General features: G+C 44.5%; 2 protein-coding genes across 2 annotated transcripts in view; one reads left to right on the top strand and one right to left on the bottom strand.

Annotated features, from left to right (window-relative positions):
* The window catches only part of LOC116518583 (von Willebrand factor A domain-containing protein 1-like), a 30,970-nt gene extending 19,685 nt beyond the window's left edge, over positions 1-11,285 (top strand). The window contains exons 3-6 of the mRNA XM_032232085.1: positions 5,928-6,206; positions 7,259-7,531; positions 8,090-8,359; positions 9,496-11,285. Of these exons, the coding sequence (XP_032087976.1) occupies positions 5,928-6,206; positions 7,259-7,531; positions 8,090-8,359; positions 9,496-9,536 (863 nt within the window). The 3' untranslated portion in view covers positions 9,537-11,285. The remainder of the gene's footprint in view (positions 1-5,927; positions 6,207-7,258; positions 7,532-8,089; positions 8,360-9,495) is intronic.
* An 85-nt stretch (positions 11,286-11,370) lies between these two features.
* LOC116518584 lies at positions 11,371-18,833 on the bottom strand. Its single transcript, XM_032232086.1, has 5 exons — positions 18,585-18,833; positions 17,532-17,671; positions 15,857-16,658; positions 13,841-14,014; positions 11,371-13,343 (listed from the first exon to the last, which is right to left on the bottom strand). The coding sequence occupies exons 1-5, from the start codon at positions 18,677-18,679 to the stop codon at positions 13,169-13,171; spliced, it is 1,386 nt and encodes a 461-aa protein (XP_032087977.1). The 5' UTR covers positions 18,680-18,833; the 3' UTR covers positions 11,371-13,168.
* Positions 18,834-18,852: the final 19 nt, after the last annotated feature.

The raw sequence follows: 18,852 nt of genomic DNA, 5'->3' as shown, positions 1-18,852 counted from the left end.
ATATCTATATCTATATCTATATCTATATCTATATCTATATCTATCTCCCCCCTAGTTACGTTCAGAAGTGGGTTCCTACCGCTTCGGACCAGTTTGACTGAATAGGTAGTAACTCAGCTGGACAAATGACCGTACCGTTTCTATCCTGGACGTCACCATCTTTATTTTCTGTTCTGCACATGTGCAGAACAATCTTCATTGAAAAAATGTAATTCCCCCCCCCCTTTTTTTATAATGGTGTGTGCATGTCAGGCCCAGAGAGGTCCCAGAGATGGGCTGTTTATAAAAAAATGGAGGCGTTTTTGCCTTCCCCCAGACTCCAGAAGCACTGTGCAGGCTTCAGCAGGACTGGGGAAAGGCAAAAATGTCTCCGTTTTTGAAAAAAATGGGTGAAAAATGGGGGTCTTTTTCCCTTCCCCCAGCTCTGCTGAAGCCTGCAGAATGTTCCTGGGGGTCAAGGAGGACAAAACTGTTTTTCTTACTGGGTAGTTTGCAGGCACTCCCTTAGCTCCGGCGAGGCTGGGCGTGGCTCACCACCGTTTCAGTGGGCATGGCTTGGTGAGGGGGTCATGTGACTGAGTGTGCATGAGTGACATCAAGTTGGCCACTCCCAGTCAATCACATGCCACGCCCACCAAACCGGTAGTAAAAAATGTTGAAACCCACCCCTGGTTACGTTTTGACACAGAGAGCATTTCTTTCAATGTTTTTTACAATTAACAATACACTATAATTTCTTTATTTCTTAATTAGTTTTTATAACAATACCAATCTGTTCTGACCCCCTCGTTCCACACCAAAACACACTCCGAGCCAGAGATAAATTACGGCATTTAATTAACAGACAAACAGGTCCTTGGCAGCAACCCGGCACAGACAAGCTTGGGCAGCAATAAACACAGATAAGGCTTGGCAGCAATCCAGCCTGCCAAACTCATACAAAGTTCTCCGACATTCGATCCTGTGTTGACTTCTGCAAAGAGGAGCATGTGCACACAGGAGCATACAAATAAACCAAATACAAGTAGCCTTTTTATAGTCTGGAGAGGAGCCTAATGACCACCAGCTGAGTGCAATTACCTCCTGTAACTGCGCAACTATTCCTGACGCCTATTAGCTCTTCGATGGCGTGCATCCAGGAACAACTCACTACTGTCGTCTGGCTCACTCTCCCTTTTCTCCTCCCCACTGGTCCAAGGCTCAGGTGCCCCCTGGTGGCCAACCAGCCTCTCTGTGCCCTGCTTGGAGTCAGAACCCTGTCCAGGGTCCAGAGCCGACTCATAGGGCCCCTCACTGTCGGAGTCTGGTGGCAACTCCAATGGGTCCTGCTGGGCCACAACATCAATCATACTACTATTCCCTTTAATCTACTAACTATTTCCCCCCCTTTCTTCCTCTTTTTATCCATTTTCTCTTGGGTGCTCCCACATTCCACTTTTAATCATTTTTCTTCTCCCCCCCCCCTTTCTCCTAATTTATTTTTTCCTGTTTTTAAGGTTGTAGTATCTTTTCTTCAGAGTATTCATGTTTATTTTTCTGGAACCTTTCCCCAGGGTTTTCCCTGTTCTCCTCCCTTTTCTTACTGGCTTGTGGTCTCTTTTGGGGAGGGGGGGTTCTGTTCTCTTTTCTATGCCACGGTAACTCCCCTGGGTGATCTCACCCTTCTGGCTTGCAGTTGAAGGTGTTTGCAGCCATTCGTTTTCCTAATCGGCCTGACCATGCCAGCTTCCAAAGAGAGAAAGACTGCCTTCCTAAGTATTTTTTCCCCCAGCTTATTTCTGCTCCACGTTCTTCAACCGTCATTCCCTTTCTATTCTTTTTTTCCTCTCGGTTAAAAAAAACAAAACATTTGGCAAGGCTTCATCCAAATTCTTTTAAAAGATTCGGCCTTCCTCTCTTGCAGTTCCTTCCGGCTTGACATTTTTATTTTCTTCTCTGTAATTCTGAGATGACTTTTTTTGGGGGGAAGTACATCTCTTCAGCTGTACTTTATTTCTTTGAGCCACGTGCAGTTTGTCTCCGAACAGATGCTTTGCGCGTTTAGGCTAAAGTTTAATGGGAATGTTGTTGGTATGTTTGGCATCTCCAAAGCATTTCACAGATATGGATCTTGCCATTTTTTCTCAAGAACCACGTTGAGAAAAGAAAAGAAGTCTATTTCACCCCATTATTACAGAGTGAAGAAACATTAAGCTCTTCCAGATGTTGTTGAGTTTAGGAAGTCCTCCCCACTTATGCAGCCCAAAATTTCTGTTGCTTAAACGAGGCAGTTGTGAAGCGATTATTCCCCCCCACCCTGGTTTTACGATCTTTCTTGCCACAGTTGTTAGGGGAATCCTTGGCAGTTGTTAAGTGAGTAACACGGTTGTTAAGTGAATCTGGCTTCCCAATTGACTTTGCTTGTCAGAAGGTCGCAAAAGGGGATCACGTGACTCCCTGGGACACGGCAACTGTCTGCCAGCGGCCTGTAGAGATGGCAGCAGAGTTGGACAGTGAGGAGGTTGGGGAGGAAGATGGGCCAGTCCTGGAGTCTGGGGAAGGCTCTGAGGAGGGCTCTGCGTCGGAGACAGAGAGGGAGCCAGGGCCGTATGCCAGTTATCAGCTGCCTTCAGAGTCAGACATCAGTGAGGCAGAAGAATAGCTGGAGCCTGTTCCCAGTGTAAGTTTCCAGATGAAGGGAACAGCTAAAGAACAGGGGTTGACTTGGGAGGAAGGCCATAGGTGGACAGTGAACGGCCCCTCCCAGAGGAAATAAAAGAGGAGCGAAAGGGGAGTGGAGTTTGCAAGAGACCATTAGTTCACTTCATTGATTCGTGACTCTCCAAGACACCTTGCCACGTTTTGCAGATCTCGGCCTGGCAGTTCTCCAAGCCAGAGAAGGTCTGTGACCATAAATCCTCCCCTGAAAGACTTTGCTGGATGTGAATGAGCAGAATTCACAGTCAATTAATAAAAGGGGTTTTTGTCGGGACCAGGAGTTTTCTTCGGGCTCTTGAGCAGCTTAGCTCAGAGCACCGTTGTAAATATGAACCAGCATCTGAATTTTGATCACGTTTTTTCCAGTGCTGTTGTAGCTTTGAGCAGTCACTAAATGAACTGTTGTGTGTCGAGGACTACCTGTATTGCCTTTGATAACATCCGTCTCCTACTCGACTTCATCCAGCACACCGAATTGGGCTAAGGGCGTTGTGCTGCGATCCACCGCAGTTTGTTTCCGAGGTGGGAGCCAAACCTGGCACTTTGAAGCTTTAAACTGTGCAGACCTGGAGAGCTCTCAGCAACCAGGCCTGAGTAAATGTTAAGCCCATCCTGCTTCTTTGGGTGGGAAGCTTACAAATCCAGGGCCTGCGGGATGTGGTTAGAATATTCTGGGCCAGGCGAAGGCCAGGAGGATGGGAAGCAACAGCTTCATCCAAAACAAACGCAGGTCATTCGAATTCATCCTAAACCTATAATTTTGCTTTCAAGGCACGGAGGCCTCCCAGCTCCCCAAACTGGCTTTATGGTTTGGACTTCGGGGGCCATGGCTAATTGGCATTAACTTTCCTGCGGTTAGCTGCCAAAGATATTGGTGGGAACCAAAAGCAACAGTTCATTGGCAAGAGGGAAAGTTTCCCCCTCCTTCTTCTGTGGATGAAAAAAAAAACCATTTATTTTGTGGCCTTTCTGTTAGTCCAGAGAATCACTGCAGAGTTATCTGCTATAATAATTATAATAATTATCTGCTATAAAGTCCTACTTGTCAACGACTACTTCAACTTCAACCGCAATAATACACGGGCAAACAATAGATACAAACTCAAAGTAAACCGCTCCAAACTCGATTGCAGAAAATGCGACTTCAGCAATAGATTGGTCAGTGCCATATCTTTAACCTTAAACTGTCCACTGTGGAGCTCACACGTTTCCTAAGAGGTCCCTGCCCTACTGTCCCCATTGATATGTACTCATTTTATGTGTTCGTGGTCATGTTATACTTATTTATATCCATCCATTTCTACCAAACTCATGTGAAAATGTCCATGTCCATACTAACACCTGTTACCGTGTACGTGTTGACAAATAAATAAATAAATAGCAATACAGAAAAGCACATCTGATAGTAAACCGATAATAAGGCTCCTTCAAATGCCGCAAGATAGTTTTGGTTTTCCTTCCTTCCTTCTGTAGGAAGTTAAAACCCACCCCTCTCCTAGAAAAATGAAATATCCTGGGAAATATTGAAAAGGCATAATATTATATTTTCCCTGGATAAGAAATGGAGAAACATGTTTTTAGGAAACAGACTCACTCTTAATAGCCCACCCCCTTTGTCAATGGGCCATTAAAGCCTGGGCTAGTCTACTGTACATACCAAAGGTAGGATTGGCCTTCTACAGAAACTCACCACGTGGCATCTGGGAACTCAACCAAACTTGGGACTCAAAAGACACACAACCTACAAAGTTAGCTAACACACACACACATACACTGCCCCTGGGGGTCTGATAACCAATCTGAATACATTTCTTACATAGGAACAGGAAACAGAGAGGTAGGGCCGAACAGAGAGTAGAAAAAACTCAGCAAGCCCTTTTTTCTTCTTCACCCAACATCTGGAAACATGGGATCCCCCTTTTCTGTTCAGAAGTTCAAGCCATGTGATCCTGTCCACCATTAAACCATCTTTCCAAGCAGTCTCCATGTTTCCAGTGTCTTTTTCCCCACTTGGAGCTGAACCCGGATGGACATTCCTTCCTTTCCTTCTTTCCTTCCTTTCCTTTCCTTTCTTTCTTCCCTTCCTTCCTTCCTTCCTTCCTTCCTTCCCTCCCTCCCTCCCTTCCTTCCTTGCAAGTGAGTGCCATGGATCTTTCTGAAAGTAGCTTGTTAAATAAAAACAATGCTTCTGTAGCAAACCCTCGAAGTTGGGCTGCTTGCAAACCTGGTACTTTAAACAAGGCTAAGAGGTTAAACAAGATTTAAACAATCTGGTGGCTGTTTTTTAAAACCCCACTGTACAGCTGAATTCTCTGTGGGGATATGGATCTGCTTTCAGGGGCTTATAAGGAAGTCTAAAACTCAGACCAAGTAAAACTACAAATCAGAAATAGGACGAAAGATTACGCAGATGGCATGCCTTATATAAATCTACATACATAATACGGGACTTACACACTTAACAAGTATTTCCTTGGAGATCTAATTTGGGACTTGGAGACATTTCAATCCGGTAGATGATGGTAAGACTCTAGCATTTTGTTTAATGTTTACATTTTTTGGCTAAGAGGGAAGTTTGGAAGCTTCCCATCCTTGCAGCGGCTGTCTTTGCTGCCATCTGCTGGCGAGATCAGAGATAAACACGTGCTTTCTAAAAGCATCTTTCTATATTTCATATAATGCAGATTACATTTCGGTCCTTCCTAATTTGTTCCTTTTTTTTCACAGCAAGTTCCAAAACTGGAGTTAGCTCTGTTGGTTTGCACGCAAGGGACATGCTTTTTCTAGAAGCTATAGGGCCCTCGGACCTCAGAAAGGGAAGGAAGCACTAGATACCCAAGAGTGAATGGACTGGTGGATGATGAACAGCCCCTCCCAGAGAAAATAAAAGAGTAGAGAAAGGGGAGTGGAGTTTGCAGGAGACCATTAGTTCACTTAAGTTGTTTGTGACTCTTTGAGACTCCTGGCCAAGTTTTGCAGAGATCGGTCTGGCAGCTCTCCAAGCCAGATAAGGTTTGTGGCCGTAAATCCTCCCTTGAAAGACTTGGCTGGATGTGAATGAGCAGAATTCACAGTAAATCAATAAAAGGGGTTTTTGTCGGGACAAAGAGTTTGCTTCAGGCTCTTGGGAAGCCTCGGTCAGAACATAAAGTTGCCAAGTATGGAGACCTTAATCTAAGTTAATCGTGCGGCAGGAACACAGCTAAGAGTTTTCTTCCTTTTCCTTCCAGCCGTCATCCAAGCCAAGCGTCTCAGAGCCACAGATGTCTCCACTAGCAGTTTCCGCCTCACTTGGCCCCAGCTTCTGACGCAGGACACCGGCTACTACATTTTGGAGTACGCCCCGAGTGGCGAACCCCGGCGGAAAGTATCCAGACAACTCACTGGCGACCATACCAGCATTGTGGTGGCTCAGCTAGCCTCGCAAACCACCTATGAGGTTGTCCTCATCCCAGAATCCAATGAGAAATACATCCCGCCACAAACCACAAGGGTCACCACTCTGGAAGGTAAGAAAAGGGAGGGGGGATTTTCCCGTGGGGGGCGGTGTTAATTTTTAAGAAGATACATCTGACTAGCATTAACTAGGAGAGGGAAGCTATGGCAAATCTAGACAGAAGCCTAAAAAGCAGAGACATCACCCTGCCAACATAAGTGTGTCTAGCCAAGGCGATGGTTTTCCCAGTTGCAATGGACGTCTGTGAAGGTTGGACCATAAGGAAGGCTGAGCGCCAAAGAATGGAGGCCTTTGAACTCTGGTGCTGGAGAAGACTCATACAATACAATAGCAGAGTTGGAAGGGACCTTGGAGGTCTCCTAGTCCAACTCACTGCCCAGGCAGAAAGCCGTATACTATTCCAGACAAATGGCTATCCAACATCTTCTTAAGGACTTCCAGTGTTGGGGCATTCACAACTTCTGGAGGCAAATTCTGTTCCACTGATTAATTGTTCTGACTGTCAGGAAATTTATCCTCAGTTCTAAGTTGCTTCTCTCCCTGATTAGTTTCCACCCATTGCTTCTTGTTCTACACTCAGGTGCCTTGGAGAATAGTTTGACTCCCTCTTCTTTGTGGCAACCCCTGAGACATTGGAAGATTGCTATCATGTCTCCCCTAGTCCTTCTTTTCATTAAACTAGACACACCCAGTTCCTGCAACAGGGGTCATGTGATCACTTTTTGCGACTTTCTGAGCGAGATTCTCTTAACAAGCGTGCTGGTTAACTTAACAAGTGCGGCGATCCACTTAACAACAGTGGCATGAAAGGTCGTAAAATGGGGCAAGATTCACTTTAACAACTGTCTCGCTTAGCAACAGAAATGTTGGGCTCAACTGCGGCCGTAAGTCAAGGATTCTGCACATTTGTAAGGGCTGTCAGAAAGATCAGGAGGCATTTTTCCTTCTTAGCTGTTCAGTGTTATTTCTTTTTTATCATTTGTACTCCTTTTCTCAGGTGAAAAATGTCTTCGGTAAAAATTGTTGTATACAGGTAGCGCCTATTTTGCAGATCGCTTTGATCAGGTTCCCTTTTTAACTTTATTGCATTGCTTCTCTCCGCAGATGTGGTCAGCCCAGCCCAGATTCTTATCTCGGAGTCCAAACCCCACAGCTTCCGGGTCAGCTGGTCTCCCATCCTCGAGAGCGTGGCCGCCTATCAAGTCATGTACGGCCCCCTGAACGACAACTTGGTCCAGCTGCAAGAGGTGGACGGGAGGCTCAATAGCACCGTCCTGGAAAACCTCCTGGCCAACACCAGCTACTTGGTGACGGTCTCCGCCATTTATAAGTCTGGCAAGGAGAAAGCCCTCTCAGCCAAAGCCTGCACACGGGAAGGTGAGCAGGAAAGAAGGAAGGAGGGAGGGAAGATGTCAGGGTAATGATTTAAGAGCTGGCCAGCTGCTACAATGCTGTAATGCTAGGAATGAGTCAGCAAGGTTTTTGGGCTCATATCACTTTAAGAGCCTGTAATAAGAAGAGGCCCTGTTGGGGCATATCTCTTCTTCCATGTGTGCTTTCGTGCTGTAATTGCTGATTGTTTGAGATCTGACTAAAGTATGTGTATGTATATAGCCTTTGTAGATAAAACCACTATTTAAATACAAAACTCTGTTTACTGTATTTGCTCCTGGGTTGTCTCACATAATCACATTGCGCACACTCTGACAGAAGAACTGGGCACACTTAGGATCCTAAAGAGCTGCAGAATAAAGCTGGTGGATTTTTCTCTTTTGATTAGTATTACAACTGCCAACATCCCTCGCCTAACTTCCTCCTAGGTTGCCCGCTTGGCTAATCCCAGCACCAATTGTGATTTTCTTTTCCCTGTTTCGGCCTGGAGAAGGCCCATGCATCATCCTCATTCTTTTTGCTTTCCTTTTCTCCAATGGACAGACTACTACAAAATAAAGCACCTCCATTTTGAAGATCTGAGCCCCAGCTCTGTAAAGGCCTCCTGGGATTCAGCAGGAGGAGATGTGTTGGGGTACCGTGTTCGGTGTCGGCGGCAAGCTGGCCCTTCAACCCTCCTCAGCGTCTCATCACAGATCCACAGCGTTCTGCTGTCAGACCTGACCCCTGGCAGCAACAACAAAGTGTGTGTGAAGCCTGTCTACAGAACCCATCCTGGGAAAGGACTGTGTCGAATGGTCCATCGGCAGCCTGGTAAGAGACACAGGAAAGGAAGTAATTTAGGTTCTGTTGCCTATTGATTGACCTTGGTATCTCTAGGATTGAGGGAGGGGTAGACAAAGCAGGCTGCAATGTGAGAGAGGAGGGGTCCTTGCTATTTTTTAAAATGCACCATTGCTTGTACCGTGAAAATAAGACCTCCCCGGATAATAAGCCAAATCGGGCTTTTGAGTGCATGCGCTAAAATAAGCCCACCCCTAAAATATTTAAACGCATACGTAGCTGGTCCCTGGCATTTCCTGGGGGGGAAAGGGGGAAACAGGCCCCATGCGCCCCACATGCACCTGCCGCAAACCCTAGCTACCATGCCCCTTCTCTTAGTGGTGGCCACAAAAAGAACGGCAAGCCCAGTGACGGTAAGGCTGGCAAGTGTGTGCCAGAAACAGAGAGAGAACCTCCGGCCCTCTCTGGATCAGCTTATTCACAGGCCAAGTTTGAGGGACCTCCTACCTCTAAAATAATAAGGCCTCCCCGAAAATAAGGCCAAATGCTTATTTCAGGGGTCAAAAGAAAATAAGACCCTGTCTTATTTTCGGGGAAACACGCTCTATGGTTGCTGAGCCTATTTGAATGAATTTTTTAAAGAGATATTCTAACCAAATAGAGCAGAGAGGAAGAAAGACAACGGTTTGGAGGTCAGGACAATGTTTTTCCATGGCTCCTTAGAATAAGTGTAAGGTGGCCTGAGAAATTTAGTTTTTTCTTCTAAGAAAATTGGGACTTCTGTTTCCGAAGGTCTCTAGTTGTGCCAGGAAGAAAACCGATAATTTCATTTCCAGTTTTAAGCAGGAGGAAGAAACATGGCACAAGTTTGTTGTTTTTTTTAAATCCCAAACGCAGCCACACAATTCAGCATGGAGCAGATTAAGAAATTCAGATTCAGATAAGGAATTTGCAAGGAACGTGCTCCCCCTGGTGGCTGTCCCAGGAAAGTTCCCCGTGAAATATGCTACCGTACTTCCCGCGTTTTCTTTTCTTTTTTATATATATATATATATAGCTACTTGCAAACTTTTCTCCTGCTTCAGCTTATTCTGCAAATAAGAGACTTGCGAGGCAACCTTTATTTGTCCATAGGACGCTGATTCTTTGGTTCTTTCTCTTCGCAGCTTCAGCCGCAGGTAGCTACAGGCGCCGGAAGAAAGCGTGAGAATTTGTGAACTAAGTTTTTGTGGGTCAGAAGACAAGGACACAGCCTGGGACAAAGTTATCAGGACCCCCGGAAGAGGGAGGCTACAGCCCCAAGTCTTTTTAACCTCTGGCTACCCTGTTCTCTTTTGCAACTGACTTGCCTACAAAAGCCCCCCCCCCCCCCAATTTGGCTCGGTTACAGAAAACAGCTTCACAGGGATATTGGATGTTGCTAGGGGGGAAAAAAAGACTTTTTGCTCACGGAATTTCCTTTCCTTTCCTTGGAATGGCAGCGAAAGACTCAAGTCCAGCTTCTTTTGCATTGTTATTTATTTGTGTTTTGTATGAAATGGGAGGAGAATAAGCAAAAGATCTTGGTTCCTTTCTCACCTGCAAGTGAGACCCTTCACCTTCTAATCTGCATTCTGAATTCTAAGAACTGTCCTTCTGCTTCAAAAGTGATTGCAGTTTGGTTGGGATGGGTGTGTGTGTGTGTGGGGGGGGAATTAGAAGCACAAGGCAGATCCCAAATGATTCCTTGGTTATTGTCCAAGGTGGTGGCCCAAAATCTGTTGAACACTGTTGTCATTGAATGAAGCACCTATAATAGAATTCCAAAGATTTCCTTGAGACGGAGGGAGAACGGAGAGCAAAGCCAAGGATATTTCCTGTTTTATTTATGCACATTTGCTCTGTCCTTGGAAGCAAATAGTTAAAGACTGCCAAGATGTAAAACTCTTCTTCAGGCTCACGTTAACCTTTGAGTTGTGGGGCCAGGATCCACATTCCAAGAAATTAGGTGGATTAGGACCACGGGCTTGGCAATGGCAGGACATAATATGTGACTGAATAAAATCGACAGATACAGTTACTGAACAGTAAACTAATAGGCCAATGAACTTGCTTCATCCCAGTCTATTTTGGGTGGCATCAAAAATAATTTTTTTGGGAGGGGAGAGAATGCAACCATTTAGAGAAGTAAAGTGAAGCACCCCCGCCATAGATACTAGAGACAATTACCTGGTAAAGAGAGATAAAGATAGATATCAAAGGGTAGCTGTGGTGCTCAGAACATCTTTGGCAACAAGGTAATGTATATTGTTCAAATGTAGAGAGGGAGCATTACACGTGGCTGGGTCCATCGGTGAATTGAACAGTGGCCTATGCAAAAGAAATATTGCACTTTTCTGGAAATGTGAGAGGTGGCTGGGCTGCCTCACACCCGAGACCATCCAGCAAAATCACATGCACAGTTCAGAAGACACAACCTGAAGCACTTTTTTATGTAAAGTGATGGGTGCCGGAGACGCTGTTCCCTAGCCGTGTCGGCCCTTTGGGGGCCAGTAGTTTGCAAATGACCATAACCTGACCAGTTTATACAGCACTGCCAGACAATTGGAGCTTAGGGCCAGGATAATACAGTATTATCCTGACCATCCTGGGAGGCGGACTCCAATGGATTTGTGGAGCAGCTAGCTGGAGATGGTGAACCTAAAATATACAACCAGAAAATCTCTACCATAAATCACTGCATCTTGGATCACCAGCTCCTCAGGATGAAGTTCAGCCGAAATGCTTATTTTCCACGCATGTTTTGTTTAACTGTTTCATTGTGGGAGCCTCCATCTGCATGAGAATTGAATTAGCCCAGACAACAGTGAAATTTCTCAGCCCAAACTAGTTAACAGGAAGACAGGTGTTTGTTTGTTTTTTAAAAAAGGGACAATTGTAATAATGCAAGTAATGTTGTGGCTTGTCGCTAGTTGTAATGAAACCCGAAAAGCTTTCATTCCTGCTTCAGAATGTGCGCGTGACAGTTGGAAACCATTTCATTTTCTCCATAATTCTTTCATGTACCGTTTTACTAATGCAGTAGCCATTCTCTCTCCTCAGCTTACTCCAGCAGCAACATTGTCATGTATCCTTTGAAATAAGGTGAATTAAACAGAGAACAAACGAGCCAAGTAATTCTGAATATTTTTTCCCTCCCTCTGTTGGATGCGGTCCCACCGAATGCAATGAATGCCATGGCAGTCACGGTTCGTTTTCAAGGAATGAGACTCGGGAACATCGTGATCTGTTGACATGAGATTTTTTTTTTTTTTTTTTTGAGAGCAGAAACTGGGGAAAGAAAGAGAGATTTAATTTCCTGCAGGGTACTTGAGGGCAGTCAGATCCTGTGTCATGGCAGGAAAGATCAAGCCTACAGAAGTATGTAAACAGCCATCAATCAGTGTGTGTGTGTGTGTGTGTGTGTGTGTGTGTGTGTGTGTAGCAGAAGTTTAAAAAGGGAGGGAAGAGATTTGTTAATTGGCTGGTCTATATTTTTATTGGCTTGCTAGGATATTGTCGGTGTAATGATGTCTGTACAAGGAATGTAGAAGACCAGTTAGAAACCTCCCAAGTTTGAAAACAGTAATAATAAAAAAGAAATACAATTCCATTGAAGGAGCTAGCAAAATTAGGTAAGAAAGCTTCTACAAACAAAATTGATTGGCAAAGAAAGATATCCATCCTCAGCCAGTACGGAATTTCTGGTCAACCGGCAAATTGTTAAGTATGAAACTGGATAACATGCAAATGTTTCGGAACCTATGTACTCAGGACTGCGATCCTATTAGGTTATAAGGGATTATCCGTAGGGATAAAAGATTCTGTAAATGTGCAAAGAAGTTTGGGAAAGCTGGGTCGAATAGCTATTTCAAAGGAATCTTCTCTATTAACTTTGTTTTTTCACTCAAAAATTCAAGGTACAGGCACGACTGATCAATGAGGATAATTCATCATAGAGTAATTCTTGTTAGGAAGAGGACAGTTTTGATCCCGATTGGATTTATTCCATGTCAAGATAGTTTCTGCGGTTACTCACCAAGGACGATACCAAAATGCTTGTGGGCCAGCCATAAAACTGCTTCAATAAAAGATACATATATCTAGAACCTCTCTGACATGTCAGTAACAGGTTAGATATCTTCTCTTTGCAAGTCTAAGAATTAAACGAACCTCAAAAAAATATTAAAAACTACCACTGAAATAGGAAAGCAACCAAGTATCAAAGCATTCAATAAAAGATGGAAAACGTACATATTTTTTCTTCTAGCGTAATATAATTTTTTGTTTGAGCCAAAGATTTTTTGATAAGTAATCAATTTTTTTTTAATTCACAGTGCCATCCTAATCAAAAAATTAAAGCAAACGAGAGAAAATCCTGAGTGAATGTCCTTTGCCAAACTAGTTTGAGACTGCAGGCAGTAACAATCAAATTGTGTCTCGAAAAAAGGCACACACGCACACACATCAAAGCTGTACACACCAAGTCAGAAAACAATTGCCTTTGAGAAAGAGATGTCCGATGCTTTGCCTTAATTCTCCCCAGTAAACCAGGATATCCGGTTACCTCTTTCTCTAGCAAGGAATTGTTGCTCTTTTCATTTCATTTTCTAAAGAGACCCTGTCCTGTGGCACTTCTCAAAGTTTAAATCAGCTGAGTGATCAAGAAGGCATACAAATGACCGGACTGGACACTCGGAATCACACCGCTGTCTCCCCCCCAAAAACAAGCCATTATTCACTGGGAACAGAGGAAAGCCCTGCTGATCCTAACCTGCCTTTCTTCTATCTCCTCTGATGCCCAATGTCTCCATAGGCTGTTTACCAGTAGGCCCTGAGGGAGGTGGGAGTGGGCTTCTGTTGCTGCTGGAACTCTTTCGATGCTCTTGCTAGCGCCTCCCTATAATCGAAGACCGACTGTATTTCTGGGCTGCTTCTTAGAAGTTTGTTGTTCTTGTGGGCTTCGTAGTGGAATTGAGAGTCCCTCATTTCGTACCTAAAACCCACAAGGAAGGAAGGAGAAATGGGCTTGGATTCATGCCGCTGAGGGCTCTCTGCTTACAAATGAACATTGCCCACGGAACCCCTGGATTAATATGTCCCAAATCTCATGGATGCAACAAATCTCACCAGATTTCCCCCTGGCCCTGCTGAATCTACTCTCAGCACCCGATCCAAAGAATTTATAGGCCCTGCCCAAGCCTCGGAGACAGACGTGCTATTCAGTTGGTTCTGACAGGTTCTGGAGAACCGGTCGTAGAGAGTTTGAGTAGTTCGGAGAACCGGCAGATAGGCTGGCCCCGCCCCCGCTGCCTCCCAGCTGATCTTTTGTTGCTCTGATCAGGAGAACGGAGCTGGAAAGCAGATTAGTGGGTTGGGGGAGGAATGGGGATTTTACAGTATCTTTCCCCTGCCACGCCCACAAAGCCACGCCCACAGAACCAGTAGTAAAAAAATTTGAACCCCACCACTACTCGGAGAACATGTCCTCACCACTTGGGCCGGGGGCCACGGGTTCGTTCCAATTCCTGCTGCCTCTTTAATTCCAACAGCCAGCCCTCTTCCACACGCAGGCACTCGAGTCGGAGACGAGCCAGCTCTTTCTGGTAGGGAGACATTTCAATCAGGTCTCTCCCCATCGTGCTTTCGGAAAGCGTCTGCAGGAAGCTGAACCCCAAATAATAATAATAATAATAATTAAATGTTAAATGTCTTGCAGTTTCTCCAAGTCAACTGGCCTCTACGAGAAACACCGCGCTATATAACTTGATTTTATTGTCTATGGGCAGCACAGGACAGCTGTACAAGAAACCACTGTTTTTGTCAGGCAGGACAATGATCTAATAAAAGATTTTGTGGTCTAATTAAGTATTTTGCTGTTTGTCATAAAGCTGGGGAAATTTCCTAGAACAAGGCTTTTGTGTTTGTGGGAGCTGAAATTTCAACACACTACTGTGTCCACCTGTTATTACCGTGTTTCCCAAAAATAAGACAGGGTCTTATTTTTTTCTGACCCCCGAAATAAGCACTTGGTCTTATTTTTGGAAAGGCCTCATTATTTTTGAGATTCAGGAGGCGGCGAGCGTGGTCACCTCATGGCTGCTGCTGTGTGGCAATATTTTTGGGGAGGGCTTATTTTCAGGGAAACAGGGTATTTATTTAAAACATATCAGCCGCCTAATTCTAGAGGACCTCTGGATGGAATACATAGCTAAAAGAAAACACAATTACAATAACAAACATTAAATAAATGTTACAACAACAGGCAGCTGACACCAAAAATACCACATTTTTTAAAACTCGCCCAGGATTAACTTGGGGTAAGATGGTAGGTCAACAAACAAACTCTAACAAAACCAACAAACCGAAACAGGGGGCATTAAATAATAACAAATATTAATTCCTGGCCTTGTTCTGTCTCTTTGGCTCCTCGAAGTTGGTTTCTTTCTCAGATAATCTCTTGAGCTCAGCTGAGGCTCAACTTTTATTATCATTCCACCCCAGGAAAGTGCTCCTTCAGGGTACGATAATGAAGCTACCATCGACTATGAAGCAAGATGTTCCTCAATAGTTCTCAATTCTGATTATTTAAAACAGCCCCTTTTTAATAATTTAAACAATAGTCAAAAGACGAACAGAGGTAAATGCAAGCATTTCATATTGACTCATCAGTACCTACCTTACAAGAACACGGATGAAAATTAGCCTCAAATATAAGATTTGGCAAGAGCATTAATTAAGCCTATAATGTATGCAAAAAAGCAACCAATGACAAGCCTTATGCACATAGGAGGCAGATTGACATGAAGACAACCAATGACAAGTCTTATGCCCACGGGAGGCATAGATTGACATAAGGCTGCCTCTGCAAGCAGAAGGGATGCTTTAAATGGTTAATGGCAACAGCCTCAGCAAAAGGTAGGAAACAAGTGTTCCTGTGGCATAGTAAAACTTTAAATGCAGTTTGGATCCACCTGGCGGCCCATAGATAGTATGTGTCTCACAATGGCCGAAGAGGGCATTTTATGGCCATGGTTTGCTGTATTATGATATGTCAGAGTATGAATATTCATAGACTAGAATAGATCAGTCAATGAATAGGCATAGCAACTGGGTCAGCCAATGAGGGCCGTCTGGAAACAGAAACTTAAGCTTGGAGTCTGGGCGTCGCTTAGCTGAGAACTGAAACTGACACTAGTCTGTAAGCTCTGAGTCTGCTGCTCTGAGAAGTAAACTAGTCTAAACCTGTCTGTCTGCTCTGAAACTCTGAAATGAAACTAACTGTTCTCTCCTGCTTGTGTTCTGCTTGTAACTTCTACCAGTAGAAAGAATCTACTATTGGTATTGTACATTTATTCATCTGTTATTATGTATATAAAGAAGTTAATGAATCCAGCTGAATCAGTTATCTGTGTGTGCTTCCTGGATTTGATTTTTCTGAACGAACTCTGACATGATAATAGTAATTGTGATTATGTTAGGTCAGGAGGCTTAGAAGCTTCTTCTTACCGTTCATTGATCTCCTCTGCGCTGGGCGAGGAGATATCAGAAGAAGCCAAACTGTAAGGACTCCAAGAGTTCCTCGGTGTCCTCAGTCCAACTGCCTTGGTGGAAGTCCAGGATTTTGATGCTAATGTTCCTGGCCTGAAGAACCTCAACCGCGACTGTCTGCTTGATATGCTTTTCTTTCTGATTCCCCTGGGCTTCCCCAGCTGAGGCGGAGGCTGGGCACAGGCATTAGCCTTAGCCGAGGTAGGTCTCCAGATAGGCCTCGGAGACTGAGAACGTGATCGGAGCCAGCATGGGCGTTTGGCATCCGGAGAGAAGGAGCAGGAGCGGGTAACCTCAGAGTGACTAAGCGAACGGCCTCTGCGGAATGTGAACGAGGATCTTTCCGGCAAGCAAGCTCGGACTGGAATCTTGGGGGGTAGCAAAGACTTGACGCCAATCACATGAGGGGCCCCGAGTTTCAATGGGGCAGAAAGATCCCCTAAGGCAGGAGAGTTCTGACTTATAGAGCCAAATAATCCTGAAGTTTTGTTTAGTGGGGATGAATGTAAGGTTGGAATGGCCAAATCCATCAAATTATCATCTAATGATCTCGTTAGATGCTTTTCTTTCAGTAACCATTCTGTCTCAGTGCGTGACCCTGATGGATGCTGTTTGAAACTTGAAGGACTTGGGTCAGCCACGTGTTCCAGAGCAGAAGTATAATCTCGATCTGGATGGACAGTTAGGCCGGAGGCTAAGCTATCCACCTGAACCTTCAGGTTTCGTAAGCTTTCTTCCAAGTCTTCAATGGTAAAGACCCCTGTCGTAGAGTGAGTCAAGAGAAAAGGGGGGGGGGAATCCATGCAGTTAGAAGACCGAAAACATAAACCAGCCCATAATGAGCATGACCAAATTTCAATCAAAATGACAAGCAATTATTATTCTTTGCTGTCTTTAAGGAACACACACGAGACATGTGTTGAGTTCAAAAGCTGCCTGTAGCATTCCCTCTTTTTTCCAATAGGGAGAAACAAACGTGGATTTGGAAGCAGCCAAAATGACTGTGAAGAGGGAGATAGAAATGGATTTAAGTGTGGGGTGGAGGACTCCAAGATGTTTAGGAATACAGGTAGTCCTCGACTTGCAACTATTCAGTTAGTGACCAGCCAAAAGTTACAACAGCACCGGAAAAAAAAATGACATGACGGCTTTTTACATTTACGATCGTTGATCATGTGATCAAAATTTGAAGGCTTGGCAACTGACTCATATTTATGATGGATGCAGACTCCCCGGGATCATGTGATCCTCTTTTGCGACCTTCTGACAGATAAAGTCAGCGTGGAAGCCAGACTCACTTAACAACCATGCTACTAACTTAACCACTGCAGTGAGTCACTTAACAACAGTGGCAAGAAGGGTCGTAAAATGGGGCAAAATTTACTTACAAATATTTCGCTTAGCAAGAGAAATTGTGGGCTCAATTGTGGTCATAAGTCGAGGACTACCTGTACAGTCCAAAGAAGATCAAAGCAAGCAAAATGGTGGACGCCATCTTGCTTGTTTTGAAACACTCTGCCGTTTGGCTCTCTTCCTGAGGCTGAGGGACAGCAGGCCTCGAAGTTCAAAGTCACTCTGCACGCTCCCTGGAACTACGAGGCTTCGAACCTGGGTCCCACCCAGCACTCTTTACCATTTTCTTCCTCAAGCAGCAATGACTTTCTCTGCTGGTCATCCCCGTGAAGAGCCGGGCGCCTCCCTAGGTTTACAAAGCCGACGTTGTGGGTTGTGTTGGTTTTTCGGCTGTTGCCAAGGAAGTCCTTTGAGGCCTCTCTAGAAAAAGAAAGAACAAAATGACGTCATTTTAACGTTGACTGTTAAAACTTAATCCAGAAACCACAACCGCCCCCCCATATATTTTTTTATGAATTATCCCATTCTGGTCTGTTTTTCCCACCATTTCTTAGCTCACCCCAAATGACATAGGTGGGGCTCTTTCTTAAAAAAAATAATAACGTGCTTGCAACAAGCAAAGTAGGATCAGAAATACCTTTTTCTTTTCTCTCCCTCTCACACAGTTGAGAAAGATCCCGAGTGAAAAAACAATTATCTAATAATGAGTATATGCCTGTGGCGGGCATATAAATTTGTTTAATAATAATATTTCAACAATTTAACATTAATCAAATAAAAAAATAAAAGTAGTAATAAATACATAAACAAACTAAAATAAAATAAATAAAATAAATAAAATGAATAAACTAAAATAAAATGAATAAACTAAATAAATTGAATAAAGTAAATAAAATAATAAACTAAATAATAAACTAAATAAAATAATATTTAAATAAATAAAGAAAACCTGAGGTGCCCAGTACCTCAGTACATCATCTTTGTGAACGATCTATGTATTTATACTGAAGCGGTTTAGAAATTCATAAATAAGACAAAAACACATTAAAATACACCTCCACTTTCTCAGGCAGGGAGACTACAACCTCCATCATCCCCAGCCAGCATGGGCACCGGGGTGGAGGGATATAAGGCTTTGGAATCCGACCTCTTGTCTGTAATGACCTCTATATACTTGTTCGCCCTCAAGACCTTCCACTCCCGAGGGACTACAATTCCCATTCTCCCCAGCCAGCCGCCGCCGCCGCCACCCCCCCCCCCCCCAGCAGAGAATCTCCTCAGAAACCTCCATTGGGTGGTCCTCTCGCTTAATTTCCTTCAAAATCCCCGTTACCTGAGGGAGGCTCCGCGGCCTCGCACTCGCAAAGCCTCCGCCTCCGCCATCCGCGGCCTACCTGAGGCGTCGCCTTCATCCTCGGCCTCAGCCATCGCCTCAACATTCCCGTTGCCAAGGAGACGGGCCGCCCTCCTTGGACGGCCGAGACTCGATTAAGATTGGTCCTCTCCGCTTACCGTCCCTATTGCTCGCCCACCCCGTTGGCGCCTCTTCCTTTCGTGCCTTAATCTTCTCCGAAGCACGTGACTGAGGTGGGGAGGAAAGG

This window comes from Thamnophis elegans, chromosome 15, assembly GCF_009769535.1.
Source record: "Thamnophis elegans isolate rThaEle1 chromosome 15, rThaEle1.pri, whole genome shotgun sequence".
NCBI classification, from domain to species: domain Eukaryota; kingdom Metazoa; phylum Chordata; class Lepidosauria; order Squamata; family Colubridae; genus Thamnophis; species Thamnophis elegans.
Note: the sequence above shows the minus strand (reverse complement) of the source record. Positions and strands in the feature narration are given on the sequence as shown.

Bases quoted from the DNA above. Each gene is read 5' to 3' on its own strand.
- LOC116518584 (XM_032232086.1), bottom strand. From the start codon at position 18,679: ATGGCTGAGGCCGAGGATGAAGGCGACGCCTCAGGTAGGCCGCGGATG. The intron at 17,672-18,584 runs GTAACGGGGATT...TTCTTTTTCTAG, and splicing joins GGCCGCGGAGCCTCCCTCAG to AGAGGCCTCAAAGGACTTCC. The intron at 13,344-13,840 runs GTGAGGACATGT...TGTGGGTTTTAG, and splicing joins CGTGGCCCCCGGCCCAAGTG to GTACGAAATGAGGGACTCTC.